We start from the raw sequence: 26,008 nt of genomic DNA, 5'->3' as shown, positions 1-26,008 counted from the left end.
TGGAAGCTCATGCCATCTTTACAGAATGTACATCATTAAAGAACCTGGCAAGAAATGGAGAGAAAAGGAAGATCCAGAGTTGGGTGCTTGATGGCAGTATCCTGAGCATACCAGGAAACTCAATGTTTAATTTGTCATTTGTACTGTGTCAAATAAATGAGAAAGGTTTTCTAAGCAGCAATGCTTATAGGTAGGACTGCAACCCTACCGACTGATTGTGCTTTTAACACCAAAAAGGAGTCGGACAGCAAATGTTTTATAAGAAAAATCTCAAAACACCAACGAATGTTCCTCTGATGCTTCTATTAGCTTGAAGCTCCCCTCCTCCCAGCCTGAAAACACAATTCCTTTCATTCCAAATGTTTTAAAAATCCATTTCCTGTTGCTCTCTCTCCTTGATCTTGATTTTCTGTTTTGGTTTTCTTGGTGAGAACTTGTGAAGTTCTTTTGTAGGAGTGTTAAGTATAGTTCACATTTGGACTAAAGTGCTTAAGATCATTGAGAACATGTGTTGTTGTAGCCTGCTCAGAAATAAACAGGGAAAGAGAGAGCTCCCTTTGTCCTTCCTTCTCAGTAGAGAGGGTCTTCCTGATCTATTTAACATATGACTGAAATGGAAAAAAAAATTTTTTTAAACATCCTAGACATAACCAAAGAGGGTCATGAGGATTATTTACTACATGAAGAAATTATGACATTCCTATGTAACTCAGAAGGTTTTGAGTTGATATTTAATCCTTTATGACAGAAATCCAGAAAAATGAAATGAAATAAAATTGAATTTAAAAGTTTTGGAGTATATGCAATGTGGGAATATGTTTTCCTTTTTTTTTTTTTAAACAGGAGTTTTGTTTTTCTTGCTTTCTTAGTTCAGGGGGGAAGGGATAGGAAGGAGAGAGTGAACATCCTCATGAAAATAAAACAAAACAGAATTTGCAAAAATGCAGAAAATATAATCAAGAAAAACTATAACAACTTCAGATAATTTCAGTGGTGTGGAGAGGCAGCATCTAATAGTGGGCAGAAAGCTGACCTTGGAGTCTATAACTGGGTTCAAGTCCTACCTCTGACACATACTTCCTGCATAACTCATAACAAGTCACTTAATTTCTCAGTGCCAGCCCTTCTTCCACCCTCCCCCATGACTCTTAAAGGCTACTAACTGCCAAGAAATCATTGGTTTCTGTTGGTAGAAGAAGCTTTACCAGTAACTCCCTACACCAATGAAATTATAGGTCCAGGAAAAAAAAATTCCACCAGTGCTAAAAATAACACCCACACAGTGAAACATCACATTTTAACATAATTTAAAGTTTGTATCCTAGTTATATTTTTCTCTTCAATAGAATGCTTGTTATTAGTATCATACGTCCATAGTCTCCCACCTAAAAAAGAAAAAGTTTTACTTCACTCCTATTAATAAATTTAAAATACTCTCTTTTAAAAGTTTTAAAAATAAAATGTTCTATTATAATATATTAGTGAGAGGAAAATAGTAATTATAGGGATATGAAAAAGCAAATTGTTTTTCTTAGGCCTTTATATTTACAAACTTATTTCCAATGCCCATGATTTCACTAGCATGAGAATTTCTTCCACCAATACAGATCTCTCAATAACTTGGCAGATCGTCTTTGAAAGATACTCAGGCTGAAAAGTTCATTGACAATTTGGTGACAAGCCTTTCCACATTTTGCTGACTGGTCTGTGAGCTAACCGGGGAGGGGAACCTGTGTATGGAACCTGAGTACTCAGAGTACTTTTTCATCTTGGTAAGAACCTCCTGGTTCACACTGTGCTGGCATCTATTTTAAGAGATCATCCACAAGATAATGCATCATTAGATGCAGGGCCTTAAGGGAAGTTATATCATGAGATGTAGCATTGTGTAGTGATGGGGAACTAGCCTTCACATCAGGAAGACCTGGGTTCCAGTCTTGCCTCATTCTAAGTGTTTCACCTTTTCAGTCATACACTTAAACTCTCAGTGCCCTAGGCAACTCTGGCAGACTATAAATTGCAGAGAAGGTGCCAACCTGCACAGGTTGAGGGGGTTTCCTTATCTGAGAATTCCCTGTAACAATGAAATCATAGGCCCAGCTCCTATCCAAAGCTTATATGTAAACAGGAATTATTTAAAAAAAAATAACCCCCACCATACAAGGAAATATTTAACAATTGAATCAGAGAGAACCTGGAAAGGGCTTGGGGTAAACTACATGGATGATTCTTTTATGTCTGGTGAGCTTCAAGTCTTTTTAATACGTGTGATAATCAATGCATTCTAGACAACCTATTCCAAGATACTATCCTACGTTAGTTCCATTACCTAATCCTTCTGTATCCAGTAGAAATTTGAGGTGCCTAACAACTCTAAAAGTCATCCCCCTGAGATGGAACCTAAGGATTAAATACACACTTGTGCAAAATGTTTTTCTTCAGCAGAACCAACACCAGGTATTGGAACTCCTCCTCTCTCTCCATGACCAAGTTACTTAAAAAGGTAGCAAGAAAGTCATTAAGAGGTATTAATCTATTTGGTAGTATACTTGCACCAGTGTGACGTAGAGAGCTGGTCTTTGACAGATTCAAATGTCACCTGTAACATCAACAACTGCAAACATTACAGATAATAATCCATACATTGATCATTGAAAGATGATTTGCTTGAATCAGTGTATACACTAATCTACTCTTCAAAGACAACCATTTAGAAAAGTGGTGGTTGCTGCTTATATGTATAACTCTATCATCAACATATTGTCAACAGAACAGCTATTCAGAGTTGTTTTCCAGTAGTGGTGACAGATTTGCACTAATCCCTCTCTATTCTTTCGCCTAATATAGCATATCCATGAAATAGAGCAAAGCTATGTTTCTATGAGAGGTAATTCTATCTAGTCATAGGCTTATTTATCTACATGCAATACATAAAATAATATCAAATGGCTTACTAAAGATGCTGCCTTAACCTTTACTGCTCCATTAGTGACATTACGCAGACATCGGATATATACTGCCTGGTGATGCATTACGGAATTTACTTCTGCATCTTTTAGATATTATGGAGTATAAAACAAGTATATGTTACTACATATGGTAATAAACAGCTTCTACTTATTCTTTAGCATTCCTAGATAAAACTATTGATAATTCCTCTCTGTGGGTTCAGGTAAGGCTGAAAATGTCTGTTTCTGCATCTGTAAAATAAGGGTGATAACACTTGTACCACCTATCTCATAGGATTATTGTGAGGAAAGTGCTTTATGAATGTAAAACCCAATAAAATGTGAGATCATTGTCTTGATTATCAATGCTCTTCACTTTTGGCTTCTTTGCAGCTTAGACCCTATGGTAGAATTATTCTGTGCTTTACATGCACACGCACATGCACATACACACACACAGCATGTCAATTTTAATATCAATTTTTTAAATTGGGGATGGTGAGTGCAAAGGCATGGAAATGGGAAAAGTGAGTCTTGTGTGAGGAACATCTAAAAGGCCAGTCTGGTTGGACTGAAGGGTGTGGGAAGGGAAGCCATGTATACCAATACTGGAAAGGTATGTTGGGGTCAGATAGTAAAGATCTTCAAAGCTCAAATATAAGAGTTTGTATTTGAGATAATCACTGTAGGTTATTAAATAGGGAAGTGACATAGTCACATCTGGTCTTCAGGAACATCACTAACAATTGTATGAAGGATGTATTGGAGAAGGGAGAGACTAGAGGTAGAGAAACCAATTAGGAAGCCATTGCAATACTCCAGATAGGATGTTATAAGGGCCTGAACTAGAGTAGTGATTGTGTAAGAAGAGAGGAAGATATGTTGTGAAGTAGAAAAGACAAGATTTTGTAATTAGGAATGTGGAGGAGGAGGAGTCAATCACAACAAAGTTGCAAATTTGGGAGACTAGGACAGGGATGGCCTTGATTAAAATAAGAAAGCTTAGTAGAGGGAAAGGGTTTTTTGGGGAGAAAATGAGTTCTGTTTTGGACTCGTTGAGTTTGAGATGCCTACAGGTCATCCAGTTTGAAACGTGTCGAATAATGTTGATGATTACAACTTTGATACAGAGTAAGTGTCCAGCAACAGCAGCAAAGGCATGACAGTGCAGTCTAGTCTCTGCAGTCATCTTGAGAAGTTAGCTCTGGGACTGGGCGTCATTGGAAGGTGCTGATTTTACCCACTCCTTTAAGAACTGAGTCAATGCTGCAAAAGGTTTTATTTTCGTGAACTTTCTCTATCAGATACCTGATGGTAGGTGCTTTTATGACTTTTCCTGATATTTCTTTAAATACATCATTTCTATTTCCTGATTTTGTTTTACATTAAAAAAATCCATGGCCAATTATAATTGCTTTATACTGCATATCTGTATGTTTAATGTGTCTTGGCAAAGGGCAAATGTCCACTGAGAAACATATACTTGACCAAGTTAGAAACTAAATCACTGTCCAAAATGTTAGTGTTTGTCTTCACCTGAGGGCTCCATGAACAGTGAGAAGATTTGTGATGTTTATTCAGGCTCTTAACTTAGAAGGTTCTAAAATCACAAAGACTGATAATCCAGGACCAATTTGGTCTTTAGAACCAGACATTTTAGGCTACAGCAGCCTCAGAGAAACCTCCCTTCTCCAGGGCAGATCTGGAAAGAATTAGCTATTCCCTTCTCCAGTTAAGACAGAGTTAAAAAAAAGAGCTAGTGCTCAGCCAAACTTTGCCTCATAGCAACACCTACTGGTTATACTTATTTATAACAGCTACAGATAGCATTTAGATAGTGCTTTAAAGATCTGCAAAGTGCTTTTCAAATGTTATCTCATTTTATCCTCATTTGTGAGGTAGGTACTATTATTATGCTCATTTTTAATAGAAGGAAACTGAGGCAGACTAAGGTTAAGTGGTTATAGGGTTACTGAAAGTACTGGAGGCTGGATTTGAATTCAGATCTTCCTGACTCTAGGTCCAGCATTCTATCCATTGAATAACCTAGTTACTTACCTAGATTCATGTTGCCTTCCCCAAAAGAATGTAGGTTTCTTGAGGACAGGGACTATTTTATATTTCGTACACCCAGCATGTGCTTAATAAATATCTGTTGATAGATTATGAACTAGGTAATATTTAATCCAAAAGCTTTTTTTTTAACACTGCTAGAACACAAAGATGAAGTTCCTGAATTTCTCCAGTTTTTCTCTTAAATCATGATACTTTTAAAGCAAGGCTAACATAAAAGTCTATCATTTTAAAGTGTTCCATATATATTACAGTGCAAAAAAAAAAAAGATACTACATAAGTTAAATAAAACTAACATTGTAACTAAATATAGAATTAGACACTCCAAGCAAACTACAACAAAACACTGAGGTTAGTTACTTCTTTAAAAAACATTTTCATTTGCTTAGTATAATCATTCTTCACTAGTTTTATAGCTCTATTATTGAATGTTTGAGCCTAATTCTCCTTTTTGGCATCCTAATTAGCAACTCCGATCAAAAGGGAAGAGTGGCCAAGAGCAAAAGATTTCTAACCAACATATTAAAATTTCCCACATATAAATGTAATTCTATGTTGACAAAATCCTTAACAGAATATTACTTTTACCATCTTTAATCATCATGATAGTTATCTCTTTATTTATTTTGAGCTATTTGAATGCTTGGCTACTCAGGTACATATTTCTTAAAGAAAGCCCTATTTACAATAAATAGGTGATTATTCACATTCTAAAAATGTAGGTGGAACAAAGGACAATGGAAGCCAAAATAGCATGAAAAACCCCATACAAATGACCATGATCAGAATGATTTGATGCATGCAGTATAAAATGCATGCTAAGAAAAACAGCAGACTATGCATTGTTCAATTGCTTGGAGAAATTTACAGTACCGCTTCAAAATCCTCTAAGTGTGGAACTTACATCAAATTCTAACGAGTTGTTATGATGAAATTCAAATGATTGAAATGCAAAATGAGGAGCAGCTACATTACATTTTTAATAACATTGTGAACAGTTTTGTAGCTTCTTTGAGAAATACATTAGTATGCAAGTGCTTTTTTTTCACTTTTCTCAAATACAATCATTTTATGTATATAAATTCTCACTTTCAAATCAATAACCTTACCAAGTGTTTTGAATTTCTGTATACAACAGACTTGGCATCCCTTTTGCCACACTAAAAATTCCTAAAGTGAATCAATGTTGTTCTATTAATGACTTATGTCTAACTTGTGAATTCTATTCTCTTAAAAGCAGCAGTTTCAAAAGATACAAGTCCTTATATGCTTTTGCTCAGCCTATGCATAGATTACAAATGAACTGCTGAAGTAAACACTACTATTAATGTGTTTGGTGTTGTTTTTTTTTTTACTTGAGGTCTAATTTTAACTGCAGAGAAGGTAATGAATGCCGAAGGATATGATCAATCTCTTCTAGGTTTGTTATTGCTGGAAGGTCTTGTAACAACAAATACTGAAGGTTTCTGTAAACGCAGAATAAGAAAAGAATATTATTATAGGCTCATTCTGAATGCTTATTCTTATACAAATAACAATTGTTTGGAATGGTGTACTGATTTTGAGAAAATGATACTCAGAATGCAAATCTGTGTTATTCTGACTTTTGAATGTTACTAAAAGACTTTCTTGTAGAAATAATGATTTCCAATTAATCTAACAGATCTTTTACATGAAATTTAACAAGAGAGTAACATGAATACACGGGTATTTCAAATCTCAATATTTCTGTTGAGATAATTTATCTTGCAAAATGAATACAGATAGACCATAAGCTCTCCAAGGGCAGGGAAAATTTCCTTTTTGTCTTTGCATCTCCAGAACTTATTAGTTAATGTCAGTTGAATTTGACTTCGTAGAATTTCTTCTGTTTTAAAAGACAATTTCAACAATTCCTTTGCACAGAAAATATGTAAACAGAATCTTAACCCAGAAAATAAATCACATACATTCTGACAGGAATTCAGATTTTAATATTTTTAACATAGAGCCTTAGCCAGTCAAGAACAGTCCATTATCTTTTTCTTTTTTTGATGAGGCAATTGGGGTTAAGTGACTTGCCCAGAGTCACACAGCTAGTGAGTGTTATGTGTCTGAGGTTGGATTTGAACTCAGGTCCTCTTGACTCCAGAGCCAGTGCGCCACCTAGCTGCCCCCACAATCCCAATATCTGTATTGCTTGTTATCAACTTCATAAAATTCAGTACTTTTAAATACCACTTTCTTTGATACTGAGATTATTGGGAGATCCATTTCATCATCACAGATACAGAGGTATTAATCAGAGATTCCGTATTATTGAAGTCTAATATTTCTTTACTGTACAGCTATGACTCAGAATTTTATAAATTTCCGTCTAAAATACCTAATTCCTCTGCACCTTAAAGAGACAGAGAACATATTTTAAGTAATCACTTATTTGAAAATGCTGAGTCTTTTTTTTAAGTGACATATTTCTCAAAACTGAATAAACAATAAATACTCCACCAAACAAATCCACACTGGTAAAGTAATTATAAACGATGGCTCTTAGTCAGAGAACCAGGGCTCTTCGCTCATCAGCAGAAGTACTATTTACTACTTAGGTGCCAACATTTCTGGTTCCAGTTCCCTCATTCGTAAAATGTGGAGGTTGGCCTAGATGATCTCTAAGTTCCCTTCTTCTAGCTCTAACTCCCATGACCTTATTCTACTCACCAATGGTATTCAATTTTGACCATTTTATTCATTATCAAACCACATTTACTCTTCCAATTTTGTGTGACAACCTACCTTAGGTGATGCAATGCAATAATGCCCTTTTCTGTGACATTCCCACAGGAAACGATTTCCATCTGTAAAATGCTTTCCTGTAAGTTCTTTAATTGACTGAGCCTCTGCAAACACTCATCTTCAATATAATAACATTTGCACAGCTTTATTTTTTCCACATGTTCTAGACCCTCTGAAAAAAAAGAAAGATGCTATTTCACAATAAGTATAAACTATCCAGAAACCTGATAAAAGGCAGGACTACAAATTGTCATCCTGCTCCCAGACTCTGAGTAGAAGAAATGAGTATGTATTTTGAGAATAAGCTGTGTGGATCAAGTTATCTTAACTGCTTAATTCCTACAGTCTTCATTGTTTCTAATTGGTTAAAATTTGGCAGAGATGCCAAAGGCTTTTATATTTAGGCGGATACACTACAGGACAAAGGCATGTAAAGGTAAGGCAATATTTTGTAATTTTGTTAAAAATTAAATAACAAATATAAGGGAAAAAACAAATTGAGGCATATCGATATGGTCAATAAGCCATATCTATGAATTAGATACTGGCTACTGAAAATCTGAACAATTTCCAACCACTTCTGATAAAATTATATAGTAATTACCCAGGTAGTCAAATCCAATGTTCATGATACAAGAGTCAGTGGCATCAATTGCTTTTATCTTGTATTTGTTTAAAGGGCCAGTAGGAAGATTATTGTAGTCCTTCTGCCATTTTTCTTGGCCGTGGTATTGTACCAATGCTCCACAACGCAAGAGCCATTCAGATGCTGCCCTGTCTGGACCAACATCCTTTATTCGTTCATAATCAACTCTGTTAAAAGCGGAAAACCAAACAGATTAATTCTTCCTATGATCATTTATAATTTCATTATGTTTTAAATCTAAAAATAACATAACAGTGAAAAAAACATTAGATATTGCCGAGCAAAGAAAGTGAATTTCAAGAGAAGGGCATGATACTTATCTGGTACCTTCCTGTGTTTTCATTTTTCAAGTGAATTATACTGTAGCATACCGATAAAGAGAATATAACTTTTTATCATATAACAGAAAATAAATCTTTAGTGACACAGATGATTAACTTTGGTTAAAAATCTTCTAAAACACCTCCTCTAACTTCATTCAGGAATTTTTCACGGTGCATATGATACATTTACTTTTTCTCTATTCCATATTTTGGTAACAGTAACTTAAAAAAATAGGAAATTAAAAAAATAAATAAAACATCAGTTTCATCAGTCTACAAACTCTTACCTGTAAGCACCTCACCTGTTAACTTTGGAAACTTTTGTTTTGCTTTTATTCTCTTCAAAAGTGACTACAGCTTTATAGCATTCTTTAAACTGCAGTGGAAAATTCTTTAATTCAAGAAATAGTACTGTTGGGAATTCATTCAGCTTCCACAATCCCTGTGATTATTCAGTTCAAGTAACTTACTTGTTAAACACTGCATTCAGCCACCCCCAGAAGTGTCGGTTGTCACAGAAGCATGGAAATTTCTTTAAGCTCTGTAATGGCTGTGCAAATTTTCCAAATAGCATAATGAGATCTGGCCACACAAAAAAAGTACTCCTATTAGTTCATCAGCCAGTTATCAGTCACATATGTATAATAAACTATATCTCACGCTTATTTTAGTACTTCAAAAAATTCCTCATTTCATCAACATGGCTACTCTCTCCACAAATACAGATCCAAATCCCTGCATGACTCGCAGTTTTCCTAAGTTGTAAAAAATAATTTCTCTCTTGGTAGTCAGCCTTCGGGGAACAGGCTTCCCCGCACTCGTCTGGTCTAAGCCCCTGGTGACAGACAGACAGGCAGACAGGCAGACAGAAGGACAGACAGACAATCTCGCTGGGCCTGTCGTCAAAGCCTTTGCTGTTTGGTAGGACCTGACAGAGCTCGTGCTCCACTTGTCTAACCTTTAATAAACTTTTTGTTCCTTTTGATAAAAGGACAAATTCTCTCCTTGGACAAAACAGAAAAATGAGTTACATAAAAACTACCACTTAACCAATATACAAAATGACGACAACAAGGTTACAAAGATAGCATTAAGGGGAAACACAGGATTAGCAAACCACACAAAGCAAGGTACAAAATCGGACAAAACGGGGATAATCAGTCGAGGCAGAGCCCCACAACTCAGGCCTCGGCGCCTCACCCGTAAAATGGGGATGCGAGCACCACCTACCTTCCAGGGGCGTGGGGAGGTGAGGCTCTGATGGGACATATGTGAAGTGCTTTGCAAACCTTAAAAAAGGTATTTATTCCATTGTTAATATTAATCTCCTTTCTGGGCCACGATTCCACTTATATAATGGGGAAGCTGAACCGGATCTCTAAGACAGGTCCAGCTGTCCACTCTCCGGGTCTGAGACAAAAACCCGTTAACGTTCGCACAGTTCGGCTACAAACGTCTCGGCCAAACCTGAGCTTGGCCACGCCCAAACCCACCGAGCAGGACTGCTCATGCGTACAGCGAAGACTGGCGGGGGAGGGAGGACGAGGGAGGACCAAAGATTACAGAGGCCAGTCGGGGCCTGCCGGAGGGCTTCATCAGCCTCTGTATTGTCTTTTCTGTGCCTTAAAAGCTCCCGCTTCATGCGCATTTCTTTTTTCCCCCCAAATTTTATTGGAAAGGTCAAGGGCTAAAGTCAGTCAAGTCTTCCGGGACCGGGATTGGTAAGGGACAAGCACAGGCCCGAGCACACCCCACTTACAAGATCAGAGGGAGCAGCGTCCTTTCCCCCTACTGCGCCTGCGTCAGTCTCGGCTGTCCATTGGCAAACGGGTCAGGCTTCTAGAGGGAGGGGCAGGGGCGCAGCCTGATTGGCCAGAAAACAGTTTACCTATGAGCTGGTTGGCATGTGTGTCTGTGTCTGTCTGTCTGTGTGTCTCTGTGTGTCTGTGTGTACACACAGATGGAGCAGCACCTGCCCCTAAGATGCTTACATTCCATCGGGAAGACGTAGATACAGATAAATCTATAGGTATACACAAAATTGACAGGGGGAGGTGACTACCGACTTGGGATCATGAGGAAAGGCTTTCCTGTTGAAGGTAGCCAGGGGTTCCAAAAGAGGAAGGTAAAATGGAAGGGCATGCCACACATGGGGGACCACCTGTGCAAAAGCCCAGAGACTGAAATGGAATTCCAAAAAGAAGTGCATGAAAGAAAGTAAAATGTAACAAAACTAGAAAAGTCTTTTGGGGCCAAGTTGTGAAGGGCTTTAAATGCCAAACAATGGAAACTATGTTATGCTTGCATACAGAGGGCACTGGGGTCACAGGTATGACCTTTGGTGTGACACTTGTTTTCTCTGGTTCTTAGGCAACTCATCTATGAAAGAAGAGGTAGGAATCAATGATTCTTGTAGATGAAAGGAAATATGTCAAGAATCTACCACTGTCAGGGTTTTAAATGAATAGTTTTTTGTATAGTTGGGTAGTAAAAGACAGGAAGTATGTATTTTTCTTCCATTGTTTTTCAGTTATGTCCAACTCTTCATGACCCCATTTGGGGTTTTCTTGGCAAAGATTTTTTTTGTGGTTTGCCATGTCCTTCTCTAGCTCATTTTACAGATGAGGAAACTGAGGCAAATAAGGTTAAATGACTCCCTCAGGGTCACACAGCTATTAAGTGTTTGAAGCTGGATTTGAATTCAGGTCTTCCTGACTCTAGGCCCCAGGACTCTATCCACCTACTTGCCCATGAAGTATGTATACACACGCATATATATATATATGTGTGTGTGTATGTGTGTGTGTATATATATATGTATATATATATATACATACAGATATATATATAATATATATAACACACATATAATGTATATATGTACAACCACTCTAGTGTTTGCATCATTTTTAACAATAACATAATCATTATCCATTAATCAATAAGTATTTATTAAACACCTACTATGTTCTAGACAGTATGCTAAATACTATTCCTACTACTTCCTGACTTTCAGTAACAATTATGCTGCTTCTGAAAATTGACATCAATATATTTAGAAAAAAAAATACAGTGACCTTTATCTTGTCTACTTTCCATAGGCTATTTTGTCTACTCTAGACAAACATGTGGCTGAACTATCCAAAGAAGCTGACATCGATAGTCTAACCTTCATGCCTTTTATTTTTCATCCTTCCTTTAAAATCATACCAGTCTCGCAGGCTTAGTAGTATTTCCACCTTTCCATGCCTTCTCAGATAATTGTCATTGATCGGCTCTGCACTCTAATAGCACTTAATAGTCAGAAGTAAATGAATATTTGTCTTGTGTTATATGCTCTTTCTTTTTTTTTTGATGAGGCAATCGAAGTTAAGTGACTTGCCCAGGGTCACACAGCTAGTAAGTGTCAAGTGTCTGAGGCCAGATTTGAACTTAGGTCCTCCTGACTCCAAGGCTGGTACTCTATCCACTGTACTGCCTGGCTGGCCCATATGCTATTTCTGTGTGAATCTTTTCTCCCCAACTAGAAGTCCTGGGTTCAAATCCCAGATTGGCCACTTATGAGATATATATCTTTAGGCAAAAACTTCCACTTGACTGTGCCTCAATTTCCTAATTTGTAAAATGGGGATAATAATTGCACTTTTTTCTTTTTCAAAAGGTGACTTTGAGGGTTCTTAACCTTTTTGTGTCATGGACTTCTTTGGCAGTTTGGTGAAATCTATGGGCCCCTTCTCAGAACCATGTTCTTAAATGAATAAAATACAATACATAATGAAACCACTAAAATACAAAGGAAACCAATTATACTGAAACACAATTTTCAAAATATATTAAAAACAAAATAAGCTTATGGACCAGTGGTTAAGAACCCCCACCCTAAAGTGCTCTGTAAATGTCTTTCTTATATTGTAACCTCCTGTAGACACTATCTTTTGTGTCACAGAACATGACAATGCTGAGCACAAACAGGTGAATAACAAGTTCTTGTTTACTTAACCTTTTGGTTAATCTGGAAAGCTATGGACTACGAAACTACTAAGATTGCCCTTGGTGGATCATCAAATGTGGATTCTTTGTTAACCTTCCTCTAGTAAAACTTCCCAGCTAGTCAGGGCCACCCCTAGACAAAAATGTGGAGTTGAAAATGGTGAAGTTTGTCTTTGGTGCTCTCATCTTCATTTTTGTAGGGGTTTTTTTTGGCCTTTTTCCCAAAGCACCTAGTGAAATCATGCTTCCTCTTGGTTGCTCAGAGCCTCCCACACCAGTATACTTCTTGGGCCTATTTTGTCCACTAGTGCTTCTAGGTGACTGGAAGGATCCTAGTGCTTAAAACAAAATTTCGAAGGTTTGGAAGCATGGTAGGTCTTAGGGAAAAGATAATGGATTATATTTTTGATGTGATGAGTCTGAGACATCCAGTTGAAAATGTGTAATAGAGATTTGAGACTAGAGCTGGAGCTCCGAATAGAAACTAGGACTAGATATGTAGATTTGGGAGTCATTTTGTGGTGATGATAATTAATCCTAGCTCATGAGGATATTGGGAGTATGGAAAGAAAAAAGAAGAGAACTCAGTATTTGAGCCTTGGGGAACACTCACAGTTAAGGGGTATTACATGGATAATGAACCTGCAAAAGAGACTGAAAATGGTGGGTTAGTCAGGTAACAGGAAAACCAAGAAATCAGTGTCAGGAAGACCCAGAGAGGAGCAAATAACTAAGGAAGAGAAAGGGGTCAACAGTGTCAAATGTGGCAGAGAAGTTGTTAAAAAAAACGGAGGATTGAGAAAATGCCATCAGATTTGTCAATTAAAAAAATTATTGGTAACTCTGCAGTGAGTATTTCAGTTGAGTGATCAGTTTGGAAGCCAGATGCAAAGGCATGAGAAACGAGAAGTAGAGAGAAGTGTAGACATCTTTGCTAGATGTTGGCTGAGAAAAGGAGAGAGAAATGGATTGCAGGGTGTAATGAGTGTTTTTTTTTTCAGGATGAGCACAACTTGGTCATGTTTTTAATATGTAAGGAACAGACTAGAAGATCAGGAGAGACTGAAGATTAGAGAGAGAAGGAGAATGATTATAAGGACAGTCTTCTGGAGAAGACAGGAAAGAATGGGATCAAGGGAACATTTAATGAGTTTAGCCTTGGGGAGGAAGGTCAACCTCTTCATCAGAGACTGGAGTGATGGAGAGAATGAAGTATGGAGATATCAAGTAATTTTAGGATATAGAGAATCAATAAACGGGGAAAAGATGGAGCTCGTAGCAATCGTTCTTTTTTTCACTAAAGTGTAAAGCAAAAGTGCTCCACTGAAAGTAAGGAAGGAGAGGATGGTTTAAAAGAGAAAGTTTGGAATAGCTCCCGTGGGGAGTGGGCTAGATAATTAGAAAGGAGCAAAAGAATCGTCTTGCTATGGTAAGGTCTCTGTTGATATCATATAGCATAAATTTGTAGTGGTCTCAGTCTGAATCATGATTTTCTCCAACTCAGTTCAGCCACACATGAGTAGGAGCAGCAAGGTTGAGGTTTGATAAAATGTGAGCTTTGATAGATCAGGGGACAAGGGATTCATGAGCCAAGGATAACATAGAATTGACCTGATTAAGCTCTTGAGAAGGGCAGAAGGTGAGGTTAGTCCAGGAGGAAAGTAGTGAGAGACAGAGAAATCTGGGCTTAGGATGGAGTAATAATGGGAGAGAGAAGATGATACAAAGTGATGTGATAAAGGGCTTTTGAAACTGTGGATCATTGAAATGAAACACTGGTAGGTGATGATGAGGTAGAGTAGATCAAAGGAATGAGGAATTGGGAAGTTAGGGTGTTTGAGGATACATCAACATGTGTATTGAAGTCTCCTGGGGTAAGAGCAGGAATAGGAGTTGGTGTGAAAAGGAAGCTCAGTCCAGGTACTGAACTAGAGAAGGGAGGGAGGATATCTCAAGAGCCCAATTGTTGTTCATTCGTTTTCGTTGTGTTTGGCTCTTCATGACCCCATTTGGGGTTTTCCTGGCAAAGATACTGCAGTGGTTTGCCATTTCCTTCTCCAGCTCATTTGACAGATGAAGAAACTGAGGCAAACGGGGTTAAGTGACTTGCCCAGGATCACACTGGTAGTAAGCGTTTGAGGCCAGATTTGAACTCAGAAAGATCAGTCTTCCTGACTCCAGGATCAGCACTCTATCCACTGCACGACTTAGTGACCCAGAAAACCCAATAAATAACTGCTATTAGGATGAAAATAAACGTGAATTGAGTGAATTTAAAAGGAGGAGCACTCACTAAATTCCACTGCATAGATTGGCATAATGACTGAAGCAGGAATTGATTGAATACATCTATCCAGAGTACTTAGAGACAGCTTCGAAGTGCAGTGCTAGCCTTGAAGTTAGGAGGAACTGAGTTCAAATCCTACCCAAAATACTTACTACTACTACTACAACTTTTTAGCCATTTGATGGGGTTGATAAAAATCTTGGTAGCCAATGGCCCCTTACTCAGCCTTGTCTTTTTCCTTATACTTCCACTGACAATATGCACAGGGAAGTAGAACCCAAACTTTAATTGAAATAGGTGTGGTAGTGGCCAAGGAAGCTCTGGGGAGGTTCTGGGTGCTTTATACCACATGTTTTCAACTCCTGCTTTTTAGGCTTTGATAGTAAAAGCAGCATAAAATAGTGGATAGAGTCAGGCTCAAAGCCAGGGAGACATGGGTTTATTTCCCATCTCTGACATATTGGCTGTTACCCTGGGCAATAATACAACCTTTCTGTGCTCTAGGAAATTCTCAAAGACTATAAATTGCAGGTGTTGACCTATATTGGTAGAGGAAATTTCCTCATTTGGGAGTTTCCTATACCAACTTATCCTCTATTTTTTTATATTAAAATTACAGTGTGTATTAATGGAAAGAATATAGTATATTGTTGTGAATGAAACTGATAAGGACTGAAGCAATTAAATCTGAGCATATCGATTTATTAGCATGCAGTTGCCTAACAAAATTGGTCTCAGGTCTCAGTAAAGCACAAGGATATGATCTGGCAGTTAACAAGGTTTTCTTATAGTCAATAATGAGAAATCAATCAATTTACACAATCTTAAGTAACAGGCGCTCTCTCTTTCTGATTGGCCACAGCTTTACAAATCTTGTGGATTACAAGAATAGTACATGTGATGTGTAGAATATCTTGTGGTCAACACCTATTACTCCCATTTCTCAGAATCATGTCAATGCCTCAATTTTCTCATAATCATATTACAGCAAAACAAAGCCTAGCTCACAAAATGGAAAGAACCAAACAAAATGGAGTTGGTTCTGGATTTCACAATTCCCAGGATTTGTCAATCTTTGCTACATAGTAGAAGCCAGTGCTTAGTCTATACTAGGTAAATTATTGTTTGTTGAAAAATTAATTTTTTTTTGTCTTGTGTTTTGGTCCATATCTGTGAACTCATCGGTTTAAGAAGTTCCCTATGAGGAAACTCAGTCAATTAACAAGGATTTGGAAACATACTGAATTTGGTGTCAGAGGACCCGAGTTCAAATTCAATCCCTGCTAATTACTACTGTGTGATTCGATTAAGCTACTTAACTTCTCTAGACTCCTGTTCCTGATCTGTAAAATGAGGGGGTTGGATTAGATGGCCTTTAAGGTCCCTTTCAGCTCTAAATCTATGATTCTGTTAAGTCTACCTGGTGCTAGACTGCACTAAGCACTGGGGATACAAATATAAAGAATGAAATAATCCCTACCCTCAGGGATTTTATGTTCTAATGGAGGAGACAAGAACGTATATAAAGAAGGAAAGATGGAAATAGTATTTATTAAGCAGCTACTCCATGCTAAGCATGGTGCTAAGCATTTTTTTTTTACAAGTATTATCTCATTTGGTCCTATTTTGTGAGGTAGGGGCAATTATTATGCTCATTTTATAGATGAGGAAGCTGTGGGAGAGGGAGGTTAATTGTCTTGCCTAGGGTGACACACCTAGTAAGCATTGAACTCTGGTCTTCCTATTTTTAGACCTACTGGGTATCCACTGTGCCACCTAGCTACCTCTGTATATACGTCTATACAGAATAAATCCAAAGAGAACAACTACAAATAAAAACAAAGTAATTAAAGACAAATAGTTTGGGAGGCAAGCACAGCTAGATCCAGAAGGGCTTCATGTAGGGGTGTTATTTAATCTGAGACTTGAAGGAAGAGCATTCTACGAGTTGGAGGTGTATTCCAGGCATGCAAAGACACAAAAATTGGACGTGGAGTTGCTCAGAAAGTCCAGATTTATTGACTGTCATGTCTAATATTAAAGTGTAATTTTTCATTTCCTTTTGTTATATAGATATAGATTTGTGATTTTCCTAAAAAGAAATTTAAATTACTGTAAAATGGAACTGTATAATAATAATGGACTGTCAAAACTAAAAGACAATTTAAATCCACCAGTCTTTCTTTTCTATTTTCTCCTTGAAAGAAACATTTCTGATATCATTCATACCATGGTGGGATGAAGGTCATTTAGTCCAGATGTGTCAAACTTGTGGAAAATGCCCAAGTACAGCCTGAACTAGATTAAAATGTAATTGGGAAATATTAAACAAAATAAATATATAACACAACATAGTTTTCTAAGTCAATATGTGGCCCCTCTATTTCTATTTGAGTTTGATCCCACTGGTTTAGAAGATAGAATCCTGGACATGGAGTTGGGAGACCTGGGTTTGAATGCTACTTCAAACACTGATCATGTGATTGTGGTTAAGTCACAACCTCTCAGAGCCTAATTTCCTCATCTGTACATTAGGACTAATAATGTTTGCCATATCTGCTTCCCAGAGTGGGTGTTAGAAAACTGCTTTGTAAAGCTTAAAGGGTTCTACAAAAATAGTATTAGCATGGTCGTAAGAAGACAAATCACAGCAGGCACAACCAATATGTTAAAAATGATAGAATTTTGCAGAGCTTCATTAAGAGGTTGGCTGCATTAATGTTCAACTTTTTGATCCCAGCAGTTCTTGAAGATCATGTACTAAGTCCTAACCTTTATAATAATAACTGATATTTTTATAGCACTGTATAGTTTACTAAAGGCTTTATGCGCATCTCATTTGATGCCTGCAAGAAATCTTATGAGGTAAACAATACCACCTACTTTACAGATGGGAAAACTGAGGCTTTGTGGGGTTATACAAGGTGTCCCAAAAGTATTAATACAGTTTAAAAATTTCTCTGGAGAGCTGGTCATTTTTTTTGCTATCTTTTTTTGCATGTCAAATCTATAAGCAGTTATATATCTGCGAATGCTAAGATCTTTTTGCTATATGGCTTCTTTGGCTGTAGTCAGACTCAAAGATATAGCTGACTTATTTTGGGTGACAGATCTCCTTTGCTATGCTCTAGGTATATGTGAAAACATATCAAGTAATCCTTTTTGTGTCTTGGACCCAGGGGTTTGCTGGAGCCAATCCATACTGATTCAGGAGAGCTGATTGTTAAATTTTCATTATTCAATGCTCAGTGTAAGAATTTACACATCAGACATAGGTAAACTCTACAAATCAGGGCTTGATCTATTGTCTTGTTTATTGTCTAGACGTAAGAAAGTAATGGAGACAATGTTCACAATGCAGATAAAAGTGTATTGCATGTTTTTTGGAAAGTCTGTAATTAAATGTTTACCAGCACACTCCTGCATGGACCTCTGTGTCATTCTTGGTGAAGCTTATGAACCCCTCCTCAAAATAAAGTTTTTAGATGCAAAATAAAATACAGAGTAAAATATATATAATCCTATCTGTTACAAAGGAGACCAATTATTTTGAAATACAGTTATCAAAGATTTTTTAAAAATAGTCACACACTCAATCTTTGTCTTAAATGTGAACGCCTTTTTCCCCCTTGTGTATCTAATGACCAGATGACATGTATACATACACACATATATACATATACATATATATGCGTGTATATGTGTATATGTATGTTTATATATATCAAAGGGTTTTGATACTTTCAAGGAAATCATGTTAGCAAAACATATAGGGCTAATTCCAAATTTTTCCAAAATTTTAAACTAGAGTTTAAAATCTTGAGTTTCAGGTCCTATTTTGGGAGTTGGAATTTTTTTTTATTATTACAGAAAGGAAAATGGACTACCTAATGAGCTGCATGTTAAAGCTAATGAAGAATTTTTAAAACTTGTAAAAAAAAAGAGAGATTCCCTTATAATTCAGGTCCATAAAATATAGTATCATAGCTCAGAATAGGTTTTTTTAAAAAATTCATTTTTTATTAAAAATAAGAGAAACATTCTTTTAAAGTATCTACCTAGGAATATCACTTTATATATTTTTTTCTAGTCTGAGCTCAAAAAACCACTGAGAAATGTTGTATGACTGCTCTAAAATACCATTGTCCTGAATTCAACGTATTGTATAATGCATTGTGTATATTGCTTCCTGTTGCTTGATAACACCAGAAGACAATTAGTACTATTAATATTTGGGCTCTTCAGAAAATAATGGATTTTTACCACTGAAAATAGGTAAATGCCAGCTGAATGTGTTAGAGATTAAGTCACTGTGAAAGAGGATGGGACATTCATCTAGAACAGCCGATGTGGAAGGCTCAGTTCTAAGAATACTCAGGATGGGGACACCCCTTGGAGGTGTGGAGTTTAGGATAAATCACACTGTGTGCCTCACTTGCCTAACTTTTTCAGGGCTAAAATCTGGTTAGAGTGAGGACTAGGGGAAGGTTTGAAGGCTAATAGCAGTACAGCATGTGGCTTGATGGGTGTGTGTGGAAAGTGCAGAAAGGAGTGGCAAGTAGCCAAGTCTAGGCCTTCGGAGTTTAAATACAGGTTACATTTATATGGGCATTCTGGATTGTTTCAGTGGCAGCCTACCTTCTCTCCCACATATTGCCTTCCTTAGCCCTTCCTGCAAAATTCAGATGCCACTTAGTTTCATATAGGAGCCAGGGCACCCTAGTAAACTAACCCCGGTAGGGGAATTTTCAGACTTGTCCATTTCAATTTGTACTTGAGTATTTAAATACAATAGATGTATCTTTGCTTTTTGTTTCTCTATGCCCTTGACTTACAGTTCAAACTTTGTTTCTTCTTGGGATTTGGGTCAGGAGGGAGGACTTCTCAAATTTGTAGTAACTCTAGGACAAACCAAGACCTCAAACTGGGAATTATTGGGAGTGGAGGGAGGAGGCTTTTCAGGCTACCAGGATACAATGTTGAAAACCAGGACTGTCTTGGCAAATAAGGGGCACATATTCATTTTAGAAGTGGACTCCAATTTATGTGTGAGACCTTTGTACTCTTGTTTAATGCTTACTTTGGAAAACTAAAAGGATAGTTTTTGTTCATCCGAGACACATGACTAGGATTACCATAGTTATTAATTTCTCAAATCTAATTTGGGTAAAGGGATGCATGATAATTTTAACATAGCATAATGCTAAGACCTAAATAGTCTCCAGTGGAAAAAATTTCACAATATCTTAGGTTCCTGAAAGGCATGTCTATCTGCTTTCTGGCTCTTCCTTCTTAGGTTAGGATAATAAGAACAGCTTACCTTAAAAACATGATGAACTGAAGATGGGAAAGAGTAGAGAAAGGGAGCCTCAAGTTTCCGCTTTTTTGTTCCCCCAAACAAACCATTTCTGTGGACTTCCCCCTCTAAACTGACTATCTCCAAAGATAATAAAAGAAAAAAAAAGGGGGAAATGTTTTAGATGTCTTTTGGGCTAGCTGTCTGCTTTTTTCCCCTAAGTCCTTGAGTATGTGGCATTTTATGCTAATTATTACAATTTGATGCATTTGGAAATATTAGAGTTTGCTTACTTTGATCTTGTTAATAGATCCACAACTGGCACAATAGAAAGAGTATTGAGCTTGGATGCATTCAAATTCTCCATTCAAATTCTCCTTCAGATACTAGTTGGGTGACCACAAACTGATCAGTAACTCTTTCAGTGCTTCAGTTTCCTTGTCCATAATTTAGGAATAAAATTGACTTGTACTACCTACCTCTCAGTGTTGTTGTATGATAGATTTGCAAACTTTAAAGCACTATAGAAATTTTCATCAAAATTGTCATTCAATTTGTGTTTATTAATAAATATAACTAATTGAAACAGAATTCTTTTGATTTTTAATTGACTTCCAATGATAGTATTTATTTTCAACATTTGTGTGTTCTTTATCATGTAAAAAAGGTTGAGGGAGATATATACGGTAAGGTTAATATTTAAGTGTTGGTAGTAGTAATAATATTTATCACCATAATCATTAACACTTTTATTGTGCACTTATAGGGAAGGCATCTGTGATATTAACAAAATAGTAAGACACAGGATCATGGGCTTGAGTTTTAGGATGTGTTGTCAATCCAGGTTATCTGTGTCTCCCTTCCCCTTGATTTTGCAGATGAGGAAACTGAGGCCCAAACTGAAGTTAAGGACTTTCCTAAGATCATTTATATCAGAGCTAGCATTCAAATCCAAATGAAATGACTCCAAATCTAGTGTTCTCAGCTTGCTGTCTCTTGGGAGGGCTTTCAATCTAGTTAAGAAAAGGTATACGTATCCTTTGATCCTTAATGTGAGGACTGTCTCCCCTGATGCAGATTATAATTACTCTATGCTTTAGGAGGTGGTCTTCATGAGTTACTATAGCCAAACAGTTCATCACTTGATAGCCAACTGTTTAGTGACTAACCTCTCCAAATTTAGCTAGACCGGCCTTTACATAACTGATACACAACCTTTCACTGAGCAGGTAATCAAAGCCTTCCCAATTTGTCAGTACTTATATTTTGCTTATATAGATTTCAAGAACCCAAAGCCACTACTGCTGGACCACTTGGGTAGAACTTTCATGGAAGAGGATATACATATAAACATAATAATAAAATATAGCATATGATAAATGCCATGTAAACGGGCTAAAAAATAGTAAGGAAGTTCAGGGGGAAGAGAGGTCATTGTAGTCCATAAGGTTGGTGGAGAGAACATGTCAAGAAATACTTCTTGAAGAAAGTAAAACTTAAGCTTGGGCTTAAATATCAACAAAGAAGCAAGAATAAGCATGTCATGCTAAGGGACAAGGATTAGATAAGTGTGGCCAAAGAAAGTAAGAAGTAAAGAAGTAGGTGACAGAAAGAGGTTAGACAAAGATCGAAGGGCTTTGAGTACGAGGCTAATGAATTTGGACTTTAGGCAGTGGGAAACATTGGAATTTTGTAAACAAGGGAATGACATCTGGTAGCAATCTGTAAGATGAACTGGAAATGGGAAAGAGTTGAGAAAGGGAGCCTCAAACAAACATAATTATTTGTAGTTAACTGTTTTCTTTTATTATTTGTACCTCAATTTTCTTCCCAAATCAATGACTATCTATCTTTATGGCATTATAACAATCTATAAAACTAACCAAGAGGCAGCTAGGTGGTGTAGTAGGTACAGGGCTGGGACTGAAGTCAAGAAGACTTGAATTTAAATCTGGCCTTAGGCTCTTATTATTTGTGTGACCTTGGGCAAATCAGTAACCTCTGTCTGTTTCAGTTTCCTCAAATGCAAAATGGGTGTAATAATAGCACACCTATCTCTCAAAGTTGCTGTGAGAATCAAATGAGGTAATATTTGTAAACATGCTTTGCTAAGCACTTTAGTGCATAGCATATAGTAGATACTTAATGCATGCTTCTTCCCTTCCCCTATCACTTATTTTATTTCCTTTACCTAAAAGTGTTCCCTGCTCATTTAAAAAAAATGAAATTCATTAACATTAATTTGAGAATTTTATGACTGTTCTTGATAGAAAGAGGTGCCCTGGAATGGCATAAATATTATGAAGCATGTATAATTGATTATGTAGGTTTGACCTATTCTATACTCAAATATGATATTAAAGCTTAAGAATAAATTAAATAAAGTAAACCTTTTGCAGATTATCTATACAGTACTTTTCAAAAAAGAATTATTAAGATGGTGTACCAAATATATGACTGGTAGTATTTCTCGTTCTCTTGATGTGACAGGCAGAATCATGTAATAAATAGATAAAGAGTGCTAAACTTCTAATCTGGGAAGACCTGAGTTGAAATCCTCTCTCAGATACTAAGAACTGTGTGATTTGGGGGAATTAATTTACCCTCTCTGCACCTCATTTTTCTCATCTATAAAATGAAAGGATTGGACTCAAGGACCTCTGAAAGCTTGTCTAGTTCTAAATCTATTATCCTATGATTTTTTTTAAAGGAATTTGGTTTTAAAGTTAAAGACAGAATTTAGGTTTTAACCACTTCCAGTTCAGTACTGAGGATTACCTTTCTCAGAATAAAATTCACAACATCCCTCAAGAATTCAATATAGTTTAAGCTGATATGGTGTTATTTTTAGTTTGTTAATTAAAAGGTCATTTTAACTACAGTGATGGAGTCAATCACTTTCAAGGGCCCAGAATTACCCATTGTAAACCTAGACATAATGTAAAACCTTGCTATTTGTAAAATGATTTGGTCAGCCAATTCTCGACTGAAAGGCACCTCATTAGATCCCAGTTTTTTTCTTTTCTTTTCTTTTTTATCTTTTTACTCTTCTTTTTCCTCTTTTAATCCCTGCTTCAGGATCAGGAAGTTTATTTTAATTGCAACTATTCCCTCCCCAATATTATCCTCTTTCTTACTCTTCTCTTAACACCTCCCTTTTCCCCATTTCTTATGGCCCAGTTAAGTTTGATATATTTCTGCACCATACTGTTGTGTGTCTAGCCTTTCTTTGTCCAGTTCAGATAAGAGTGAAATTCATCTAATGCCTCTTCTCCTTACTCCATGTTTGCATATTTTTCTTACATACTCCAATGATGAGAAATAGCACATTTGACCTTTTTCTTCTTCCTTTTTACACTAATGTATTCCTTTAAAATATTTTCTCTTTACCCCTCTAAAGCTTTCAGAACAGAATGAATCTATCCCCAGTTCTCTGGTTTTTTTTTTTAAATTTAACTCTCTCAATACCCTTTGAAGACATTAAGATTCTGAAGAGATACTTGTTTTTCCTCTTATTAGCGCTACATCACCATACAACTCTCCAATCGCTCAAATCCAGTTATGTTTCTAAGTTTCTCTTAACTTACATTTCACACTTCCCACTCAGAAGTTTTTCATCAGAAATGCTCGAAAATACTCTATCCCATTAACAATCATTTTTTTCCCTGTGAGGATTATACTCAGATTTGCATGGGTAGTTATTCTTGGCTATAAACCCATATCTTTTGCCTACTGGAACATTGTATCCCAAGATCTTTTCTCACATAATAGAAGCTTCCAGGTCTGGTGTGAGCGAGCCTGACTGTGGTTCCTTGGTAATCAAACCCTTATTTTCTGGAAGCTTCTGGTGTTGTTGCTGTTGTTTTGAACAAGGGGTATATTACTGAAACTTTTTGTGTTGGGGTTTCTTTCAGAATACTATGGTGGATTCTCTTTCTTACTTCCTTTCTTTCTTTGTCAATCAGGGTTAAGTGACTTGCCAACAGTTACACAGCTTGTAAGTGTTTGAGATCAGATTTGAACTCAGGTTCTCCTGACTGCAGGGCCTATGCTCTACCCACTGTGCCATCTAGCTGTCCCAGGTGGATTCTTTCTAGCTTTCCTTTGTCCCCTTATACTAATAGGTTTGGGTTGTGCTAATTTAATATTTCTTAAAATATAGCATCCAGACATTTTTTATTATGGTGTTCAGGGATTCTGGTGATTCTTAATTTATTTTCTAACCTTGTTTTCCAGATCAGTTGTTTTTTGATATTAGATACCTTACTTTTTCTTCTATATTTTCAGTCTTTTGATTTTGTTCCAATATTTTTTACTGTCTCATAGAGTCACTGATTCTGTTGGTCTATCTTAATTGTCAGGGAGTCTGTTACTTGGGTGATATTTACCACTTTCAGTTCTAAGCTCTTTATTCTCTGATTTTTCCCTTCAGAGCTTTTATTTTGTCATTTGTCTCTTACTTCGTTTCTTCTAGGTATTCATATAATCTTTGTAGAAAATCCATTTTTCCCCTGTTGGAGTTTCTGCTTGTAATTGTTGTGACTTTCTCCTAGGTTGGATTTTGGGGCATTTCTGGATCCATAGTAATTCTTTATTTTGGTCTGTTTTATTTGCTTTACTCTTCTCTGCAGCCTAAGTTACTAAACTGGGGCTTTTTGCGAGGGACAGTTACTATTTTCTGCTGCACTTTTTGGTAAGGGGGTTGACCTTGTTTGGTCTCTACCCAGAACATTTAATTACCATGCTGACCTCTATCTTCCTGGGTTATGTCCTGCCAGCCTCCCTGCCTATCCTTTGAGGTTCTATATAGCATCTCAGGACAAATTATTAGGAAACTCAGAGACCAGAGCTATACTGCTCTGTGTGTTGCTATGACCCACACTAGACACTACTACTGTATGTCATTTTTAGGGTTCCCACAGTGGAATTCTGATAACGTAGAGGGTTCTACTTTTTTCTGCCTCTGGAGGCACAGTTCTGTATGCTATATATGTCTCTAACACAGATAGTCATTTCTGATGGATCTAGAAGACTGTAGGCTTGCTTGCCTGGGCCTGCACTAGAGCTGGCTTTGCTTTGAGGGCAGGGCCGTATACAGACTGAGCAATGGTATAGTGGTAACAACAAGAATGGCTGATGTGGCAATGTGGCACATGGTTGGTGGAAGTTGACAATCAATTAGCAAGCATTTATCAATCACCTACCTAGTAGGCATTATGTAAGCTGCTGGGGATACTGACAAAAGTGACATAGTCTTGCCCTTCAAGGACCTTACATTCTATGCAGGAAACATCATGTATATTTATAGACAAATAAGACATGATAATTTGGGAGGAAAGGTACTACTAGGTCAGGAATTAGGAAAGGCTTCATATAGAATGCTGGTCTGAATCTTGAAGGACACTAGGGATTTGAAGAGGTGGAGATGCAAAAGTACAGAGATAGCAGGTGGAGTACAATAAGGAGGACTTTTGGATTGGACTGAGAAGTACATGAAGGGGAAAAATATGGAGAGGTAAGGTAGAACCAGTTGTGAAGAACTTTAAACACCAAAAACAGAACTTTTTATTATGCAAAAACCTATGAAAAAGAAAACAATGAATAGGAAAATTATTCCAAAAGAAAATTTGTCTTTTAACTGAGACATATCAAGATACTGAGAAAGGCAGAAA

The 26,008-nt window shown here is 36.9% G+C and overlaps 1 protein-coding gene across 3 annotated transcripts in view; it reads right to left on the bottom strand.

The window, feature by feature from the left end:
- Nucleotides 1-5,614: 5,614 nt before the first annotated feature.
- The window catches only part of DMAC2L (distal membrane arm assembly component 2 like), a 79,582-nt gene continuing 59,188 nt past the window's right edge, over nucleotides 5,615-26,008 (bottom strand). The window contains exons 1-6 of one of the 3 annotated variants that reach the window (XM_020991310.2): nucleotides 10,523-10,613; nucleotides 9,994-10,052; nucleotides 9,234-9,345; nucleotides 8,399-8,607; nucleotides 7,795-7,966; nucleotides 5,615-6,488 (exon numbers count right to left, since the gene is read on the bottom strand). In XM_020991310.2, the coding sequence (XP_020846969.1) occupies nucleotides 6,374-6,488; nucleotides 7,795-7,966; nucleotides 8,399-8,607; nucleotides 9,234-9,337 (600 nt within the window). In that variant the 5' untranslated portion in view covers nucleotides 9,338-9,345; nucleotides 9,994-10,052; nucleotides 10,523-10,613 and the 3' untranslated portion in view covers nucleotides 5,615-6,373. Of the gene's footprint in view, nucleotides 6,489-7,794; nucleotides 7,967-8,398; nucleotides 8,608-9,233; nucleotides 9,346-9,993; nucleotides 10,257-10,522; nucleotides 10,614-26,008 lie in introns of those variants that run through there. The other 2 variants (XM_078150347.1, XM_020991311.2) reach the window with 2 other exon arrangements.

Source organism: Phascolarctos cinereus, unplaced genomic scaffold (genome assembly GCF_003287225.1).
Source record: "Phascolarctos cinereus isolate Bilbo 61053 unplaced genomic scaffold, phaCin_HiC Scaffold_2;HRSCAF=192, whole genome shotgun sequence".
Classification (NCBI taxonomy): Eukaryota; Metazoa; Chordata; class Mammalia; order Diprotodontia; family Phascolarctidae; genus Phascolarctos; species Phascolarctos cinereus.
Note: the sequence above shows the minus strand (reverse complement) of the source record. Positions and strands in the feature narration are given on the sequence as shown.